Below are 9,110 nucleotides of genomic sequence, written 5' to 3'. Positions count from 1 at the left end.
ATTGCTTATCCAAATAATTGAAGTGGTTTACATTTATGTGCACTTCGCATCTGCTCCAAAAACCATGTCAAATATTTCTGTGAGAGTACCCCAACTTTGCTCCAGTCTTCTCTTAAATTCCAAAGTTTTAAGCACGACATATACAATATAAAAGATTAAAACATTCTAGAATTAAAAGACACGCATAAAACTTTGCAACAGACATAAAAAACAAAGGCATTTTTATTCTTTGCAGTTTATTTTTTCTGTATTGAGTCAGAAATGAAATCTATAAAAAGTTTTTTATGTAACAGCAATTAAAGAAATGATGAGGATCACATCAATAACTGTTACATGAGCTGAAATCAACATTCATAAATATTTATTTACCATATCTACAAAGTTATTTGACATAAAATTTAACCACCAAAAAGTACACTGTCCCACACAATTGCACTTTAATCTAGAGATAGGGTTTTTTCTTCTTGTTTTCAGCAGCACTATATGATTTTCATCGGTATAAAAAAAAAAAGGGGCAATCAACTTTTCAGAGGAAATTACCATCTATAAAAATGGAACTAAGACTTGGCTCCAGTGTGACAAGCACAAACTGTGTAAAACCTATAACAAACATGGTCACCTGGGTGTTGCGGCACAAAGTACCTCCATGAATACATCTGGTCTGAGATACTCTACCTGCATCTTACATACACGAATAGGGGGAAAAAAAAAAAAAAAAATCAAACAATGTCAAAACAGATGTATTAAAAAAAAATTCCCAATCAAGACACTTAAAATTGGTGAACGCATCTTTATCCCTAAAGATTGTAAATCCACCATAAGTGCATCGTTCCCACTGCCCAGACCCAGTAGTTGTTAGCACTAGTTTCAGATCTGGTAACAGTCATGTGCTATGCCATATTTACATAATGTAGACGTAGAAAAGATCAGGTATACGTTGCTTTTTCTCCAGATATTCTTTTAGATTCAATGTGAGACAAATTAAAGCTAATATCATAAAAAGTTAGAACTTTATTTTGTGGATCCCTTCTATGTCAGAAGACAGGCCTTGCACCATATTGCCTTAAAGAATAAGCTCCCTGGCAAGAGCTTTGGGTTTAATATATACAAATAGGCATAATACACACCAAAGGGTTGGGAGCGAGATTCCTCTTCCCCGACCCATCCAGCATTACACTTTACCACTCTACCAAATGAACACAGCATCTGATCCTCACACTCCAGTGTACAAAGATAGAAAATAAATGTACAATAAAAAGATGGGATAAATAAGAAGTGGCTTCTTTGTCTTGAACTCTTCTCCGACTAATAAAGATGCCGCACTGTAAGCTGCCCAGAACACTCCAAACAGCTGTAAAAGAAAAGCAAAGCATTTTATATTACTATCATTAGAGTTCAACACAATTCGAAGGCAACATTCACAAATCAATTCTGTAGCTTCTGTGATGTGTTTTTTTTTCTGCATGAACAATTGAAGAAAAAAAAGCAGTCGATAGCTAAAAAGCTGTATATATGGTGCATTTTTGGTGTAGTCCTTTGGGGATATGTTTGGCGCCAAGCCGTTTTGATCACACTGGGTGAAAATATAAGTATTTTTTGTTTTATTTATAAATGGGGCAAAAAGGGTGGTGATTTGAACATTAATTTTTAACCCCTTTACCACCTTAGAGGTATAGTTACAGCCAAGGTGGGCTCACCCTACTGCAGGCTCCGGCGGTGAGCCCGCAACTTTTCCGTCAGATGTGAGCTGATTTGAACAGCTGACATGTGCCCCTAACAGCCACGGATGGTATCGCGATCCACCCATGGCTGTTAACATGTTAAATACCGCTGTCAATCTCTAGCAGTGGACCTAATGTGCTCACGTCGGTAGCACGTCACTAATCCTGCCCATCAGTACCCATAAAAAAATAAATAAATAAAATCAACAAAGGAATGCTACGTGGTAGTGAGGGTATCCGTAATATTCAGTGACTTTTACAATGTAGAATCATATACAGGTAAAGAATCCCTACTACCAAGAGGCCGGACCTGAGTGATAATGCATGGACAGTTGGAAAAATACAAAGATGAAAAGAAAAAGAACTGAAAATTGACTATGAAGTCCAAAGTAATAATTACATAATTACCAGATAAAAACAGATTCAGGTAAAAAATAACAGAACAATACGCAATGGGTAAAGTATACAATTATACAAAAGGGACGCACACACCCAGGGATATGCTCATAAAAACAGAACAAAGTGAAAAAGTGATAAAAAAAATGTGACACAAAAAAGTATGTGGCATGAAAAAAATAAAATAAAAATTATCATGTGCACAAACAGAATCAATGAGCAAAAATCATGATAAATATACTTAGTGCAAAAAAAAAAAAATAAATGAATAAAAATCTAATGCGATATAACAAACTGTTACCATAACAGCAAAAAATGGTAAATATAAGTGTATTCCTTCTATTGAAGTTACATCACAAAGTAAATATTGTAACGGTAACCAAATTAAAGAGTGTAGGTATATACCATGTAGTGGCTAGAACACCAAACAGCAGCACATAGTAACAGTGTGTGGTAGAAAAGAGCAGAGAGGCATGTGAAAGTGTAGACAAATAATCCTAAATAGGAAATCCAGGAGTCCGAGACCTACACGATCTTTGTGAGTGATTTCCACTTTTTAATTTTGTTACCTTTACAACATTTGTTACACATATTTACTTTGTGATGTAACTTGAAGTTGGCGACTTTTTTTTTTTTTTTTAAGAAACTTCGGATTTTTGTTTTCACCGCTTAAATAAAAAAGAACCTAGACATGTTTGGTATCTACGAACTCCTTATGACCTGGAGAATCAGAATGGCAGGTCAGTTTTAGTATTTAGTGAACATGGTAAAATAGCAAAACAAAAAACAAATGTGGAATTGCACTTTTTGCAATTTCACAGCACTTTGAATTTTCTTTCACGCTTTCCATTACACTATATGACAAAACCAATGGTGTTGTTAAAAAAAAAAAAAACCTAAGGTGGTGAAGCGGTTAATATTTAAAAAAAAAAATAAACATTTTTCTTACTGTGTTTAACCCCTCTGTGACCTTAGACGTACTATCCCGTCGAGGTGCCCTGGGCTTATCTGACCCTGGACGGGATAGTACGTCATAGCGATCGGCAGCGCTCACGGGGGGAGCGCCGCCGATCGCGGCCGGGTGTCAGCTGCTTATCGCAGCTGACATCCGGCACTATGTGCCAGGAGCGGTCACGGACCGCCCCCGGCACATTAACCCCTGGCACACCGCGATCAAAGATGATCGCGATGTGCCGGCGGTGCAGGGAAGCACCGCGCAGGGAGGGGGCTCCCTGCGGGCTTCCCTGAGCCCCCCGCAGCAACGCGATGTGATCGCGTTGCTGCGAGGGTCTCCTCACCTCCCTCCCTGCTCGAGCCCCGGATCCAAGATGGCCGCGGATCCGGGTCCTGCAGGGAGGGAGGTGGCTTCACAGAGCCTGCAGCGCTGCATGTCAGATCAGTGATCTGACAGAGTGCTGTGCAAACTGTCAGATCACTGATCTGTGATGTCCCCCCCTGGGACAAAGTAAAAAAGTAAAAAAAAAATTTTCCAAATGTGTAAAAAAAATAAAAAAAAATATTCCAAAATAATGAAAAAAAAAAAAAAATATTATTCCCATAAATACATTTCTTCATCTAAATAAAAAAAAAAAACCAATAAAAGTACACATATTTAGTATCGCCGCGTCCGTAACGACCCGACCTATAAAACTGGCCCACTAGTTAACCCCTTCAGTAAACACCGTAAGAAAAAAAAAAAAAAAACGAGGCAAAAAACAACGCTTTATTATCATACCGCCGAACAAAAAGTGGAATAACACGCGATCAAAAGGACAGATATAAATAACCATGGTACCGCTGAAAGCGTCATATTGTCCCGCAAAAAAAGAGCCGCCATACAGCATCATCAGCAAAAAAATAAAAAAGTTATAGTCCTGAGAATAAAGCGATGCAAAAATAATTATTTTTTCTGTAAAATAGTTTTTATTGTATAAAAGCACCAAACCATAAAAAAATGATATAAATGAGGTATCGCTGTAATCGTACTGACCCGAAGAATAAAACTGATTTATCAATTTTACCAAACGCGGAACGGTATAAACGCCTCCCCCAATAGAAATTCATGAATAGCTGGCTTTTGGTCATTCTTCCTCACAAAAATCGGAATAAAAAGCGATAAAAAAATGTCACGTGCCCGAAAATGTTTTCAATAAAAACGTCAACTCGTCCCGCAAAAAACAAGACCTCACATGACTCTGTGGACCAAAATATGGAAAAATTATAGCTCTCAAAATGTGGTATTGCAAAAAATATTTTTTGCAATAAAAAGGGTCTTTCAGTGTGTGACGGCTGCCAATCATAAAAATCCGCTAAAAAACCCGCTATAAAAGTAAATCAAACCCCCCTTCATCACCCCCTTAGTTAGGGAAAAATAAAAAAAAATGTATTTATTTCCATTTTCCCATTAGGGCTAGGGTTAGGGCTAGGATTAGGGTTAGGGTTAGGGCTAGGGTTAGGGCTAGGGTTAGGGCTAGGGTTAGGGCTAGGGTTAGGGCTAGGGTTAGGGCTAGGGTTAGGGCTAGGGTTAGGGTTAGGGTTAGGGTTAGGGTTAGGGCTAGGGCTAGGGTTAGGGTTAGGGCTAGGGTTAGGGCTAGGGTTAGGGCTAGGGCTAGGGTTAGGGTTGGGGCTACAGTTAGGGTTGGGGCTAAAGTTAGGGTTAGGGTTTAGATTACATTTACAGTTGGGAATAGGGTTGGGATTAGGGTTAGTGGTGTGTCAGGGTTAGAGGTGTGGTTAGGGTTACCGTTGGAATTAGGGTTAGGGGTGTGTTTAGATTAGGGTTTCAGTTATAATTGGGGGGTTTCCACTGTTTCGGCACATCAGGGGCTCTCCAAACACGACATGGCGTCCGATCTCAATTCCAGCCAATTCTGCGTTGAAAAAGTAAAACAGTGCTCCTTCCCTTCCGAGCTCTCCTGTGTGCCCAAACAGGGGTTTACCCCAACATATGGGGTATCAGCGTACTCAGGACAAATTGGACAACAACTTTTGTGGACCAATTTCTCCTGTTACCCTTGGGAAAATACAAAACTGGGGGCTAAAAAATAATTTTTGTGGGAAAACAAAAAGATTTTTTATTTTCACGGCTCTGCGTTATAAACTGTAGTGAAACACTTGGGGGTTCAAAGTTCTCACAACACATCTAGATAAGTTCATTGAGGGGTCTAGTTTCCAATATGGGGTCACTTGTGGGGGGTTTCTACTGTTTAGGTACATTAGGGGCTCTGCAAACGCAATGTGACGCCTGCAGACCAATCCATCTAAGTCTGCATTCCAAATGATGCTCCTTCCCTTCCGAGCCCTCCCATGCGCCCAAACGGTGGTTCCCCCCCACATATCGGGTATCAGCGTACTCAGGACAAATTGGACAACAACATTTAGGGTCCAATTTCTCCTGCTAACCTTGGAAAAATACAAAACTGGGGGCTAAAATATAATTTTTGTGGAAAAAAAAATATTTTTTATTTGCATGGCTCTGCGTTATAAACTGTAGTGAAATACTTGGGGGTTCAAAGCTCTCACAACACATCAAGATGAGTTCCTTAGGGGGTCTACTTTCCAAAATGGTGTCACTTGTGGGGGGTTTCTACTGTTTAGGTACATTAGGGGCTCTGCAAACGCAATGTGACGCCTGCAGACCATTCCATCTAAGTCTGCATTCCAAATGGCGCTCCTTCCCTTCCGAACCCTCCCATGCGCCCAAACGGTGGTTCCCCCCCACATATGGGGTATCAGCGTACTCAGGACAAATTGGACAACAACTTTTGGGGTCCAATTTCTCCTGTTACCCTAGGGAAAATACAAAACTGGGGGCTAAAAAATAATTTTTGTGGGAAAAAAATGTTGTTTTATTTTTATGGCTCTGCATTATAAACTTCTGTGAAGCCCTTGGTGGGTCAAAGTGCTCACCACACATCCAGATAAGTTCCTTAGGGGGTCTACTTTCCAAAATGGTGTCACTTGTGGGGGGTTTCAATGTTTAGGCACATCAGTGGCTCTCCAAACGCAACATGGCGTCCCATCTCAATTCCTGTCAATTTTGCATTGAAAAGTCAAACGGCGCTCCTTCCCTTCCGAGCTCTCCCATGCGCCCAAACAGTGGTTTACTGCCACATATGGGGTATCAGCGTACTCGGGACAAATTGGACAACAACTTTTGAGGTCCAATTTCTTCTCTTACCCTTGGAAAAATAAAAAATTGGGGGCAAAAATATAATTTTTGTGAAAAAATATGATTTTTTATTTTTACGGTTCTGCATTATAAACTTCTGTGAAGCACTTGGTGGGTCAAAGTGCTCACCACACATCCAGATAAGTTCCTTAGGGGGTCTACTTTCCAAAATGGTGTCACTTGTGGGGGGTTTCAATGTTTAGGCACATCAGTGGCTCTCCAAACGCAACATGGCGTCCCATCTCAATTCCTGTCAATTTTGCATTGAAAAGTCAAATAGCGCTCCTTCCCTTCCGAGCTCTCCCATGCGCCCAAACAGTGGTTTACTGCCACATATGGGGTATCAGCGTACTCAGGACAAATTGGACAACAACTTTTTGGGTCCAATTTCTCCTGTTACCCTTGGTAAAATAAAACAAATTGGAGCTGAAGTAAATTTTTTGTGTAAAAAAGTTAAATGTTCATTTTTATTTAAACATTCCAAAAATTCCTATTAAACACCTGAAGGGTTAATAAACGTCTTGAATGTGGTTTTGAGCACCTTGAGGGGTGCAGTTTTTAGAATGGTGTCACACTTGGGCATTTTCTATCATATAGACCCCTCAAAATGACTTCAAATGAGACGTGGTCCCTAAAAAAAAATGGTGTTGTAAAAATGAGAAATTGCTGGTCAACTTTTAACCCTTATAACTCCCTAACAAAAAAAAAAATTGGTTCCAAAATTATGCTGATGTAAAGGAGACATGTGGGAAATGTTACTTATTAAGTATTTTGTGTGACATATCTCTGTGATTTAATTGCATAAAAATTCAAAGTTTGAAAATTGCGAAATTTTCAAAATTTTCGCCAAATTTCCGTTTTTTTCACAAATAAACGCAGGTACTATCAAAGAAATTTTACCACTATCATGAAGTACAATATGTCACGAGAAAACAATGTCAGAATCACCAGGATCCGTTGAAGCGTTTCGGAGTTATAACCTCATAAAGGGACAGTGGTCAGAATTGTAAAAATTGGCCTGGTCATTAACGTGCAAACCACCCTTGGGGGTAAAGGGGTTAACAGTCCCCTTAGGAGACTTAAAGCTACCATCTTCAAATCACCTGTGCTGTACATAGCAGTGCATGAGCACTGGTAGCACTCAAAAGGCATGGACACAGCCTGAAGGGGTTAAAATCTGAACCACTGTGCAGCATGTAATTATGTAAAATCTGATTCTCTTTGAGGTTATGGAAATTCTCCATGGGTTTTCAACACCATATCCAGGGGAAAACAGTGCAGCTTAACTACTGGTAAACATACTCTTGCTGGATATCCTGGATTATTCGCACACAAATCTGAACACACAAAGCACATAAACATAAAAAACAACCATCTGCATAGGGTAATAGAGTGGCACATAAAAAGGAATAAAATAATGGAATCTTCTTTATTGCGCCACAAAAATAGATCAGAAATAAAACCTTTGCAATGGAAAAGGCTCACATGATAGACATGAAAGACCAATGCGTTTCTGCCATAAAAATAACACCCTTACTGTTATATAGCTCCCTTTCATCCATCCTTGTGGTCCGTTATTTTTTCCATTCAGAGCTTCTAGACTACATTTCCCAGGAGGCACTGCACTGGCTTCTCTGCCTGTCCCACAGCTCACACATGCCCATACCTATTGCCTGCCCACTGCTCCTAGAAAGCACCATCCTGAGACTCCTGTATTGTCTCAAGATAACTGAATCCCTGCACAGTTTCTACCTCATTAAAACCCTCCCTACTTCAACTAGTAGGAGCCATCTTGGAACTAATCTGCTGACAGTAATGTTACAGATGCTGACAGCCCATATGCCCCTGACACACTCAGAATAGTGTAGGGGAGCAATGAGTCACATAATGTAGTCATTTATTACATTGTAATCTAGCACTCTGGAATGGCCAGCACCCGATTACACTGCCCCTATTGCTTATGCCTTCCCTCCCTATACACACTACCACTCACTCACTTATAGAGGTTCACAGGTGACTACCCCATGACACAATGTCCAGAGCACACTACTGCGAGAGCTGCTGGAAGAGTCCAGCCAGAAGCATGGAGAGCAACAATCTGTTCAAAGCACGGCCATGAAACACCTTTACTCTGTGCTTTGAACATACTGTAGCACGAAGTAAGGATCTGAAGGACACATGACCACAGCAGATTTTTAACAGGATGTAAATTGTGAAGTTTCTAATTCTCATAGACTTGACAATGATTTATTTTAATAATCTGTGTGCATGGAAACCACTTAAAAAAGGGTCTTTTCATTTGTAGACATCTTACCTTGATTACCGTAGACACAATTTCAAAGGATCCGACCACTATAAGTGCAGGGACAATAACAATTAATGGAAGTAAGGAGTATCCTATAACCCCAAGCACCTGCCCATAAGACACCTACAGACAAAAGAAAAGTTACATAAATGGTAAACATACTGTTTGCTGTAGGTCACATCAAACTTTGCTTAAATTTAAATCAATGTAATACTAGCAATACATCAAGCTGATAAAATGCAAATAAAAAACCAAAAACAACTATGTCAGGGCTATTTTATAGTAAATGTATAGGAAGCAGAAAACGGCAGCTAAAAACTCCTGTTATTAAAAAATCACGTTATATACAGCAGGTAAAATAAGTATTAAACAGGTCACCAATTTTACAAGGAAATATATTTCTAAAAGACCCCGAGGATGCGACACGCGTTGGGCGTTTTCTGCCCTGTCAGATGCATGGACTTATTGCTGACCCAGGTTATTATGCTCTTATCAATACACACCATTGGCATCAATA

The 9,110-nt window shown here is 39.7% G+C and overlaps 1 protein-coding gene across 1 annotated transcript in view; it reads right to left on the bottom strand.

Annotated features, from left to right (window-relative positions):
- Positions 1 to 219: 219 nt before the first annotated feature.
- YIPF4 (Yip1 domain family member 4) overlaps positions 220 to 9,110 on the bottom strand; it is a 61,558-nt gene continuing 52,667 nt past the window's right edge. The window contains exons 5-6 of the mRNA XM_069769119.1: positions 8,603 to 8,716; positions 220 to 1,351 (exon numbers count right to left, since the gene is read on the bottom strand). Coding sequence (XP_069625220.1) covers positions 1,214 to 1,351; positions 8,603 to 8,716 — 252 coding nt within the window. The 3' untranslated portion in view covers positions 220 to 1,213. The remainder of the gene's footprint in view (positions 1,352 to 8,602; positions 8,717 to 9,110) is intronic.

The sequence above is a fragment of the Ranitomeya imitator genome, chromosome 5 (genome assembly GCF_032444005.1).
Source record: "Ranitomeya imitator isolate aRanImi1 chromosome 5, aRanImi1.pri, whole genome shotgun sequence".
Lineage (NCBI taxonomy): Eukaryota > Metazoa > Chordata > Amphibia > Anura > Dendrobatidae > Ranitomeya > Ranitomeya imitator.
This window is presented reverse-complemented; position numbering and strand designations above follow the sequence as displayed.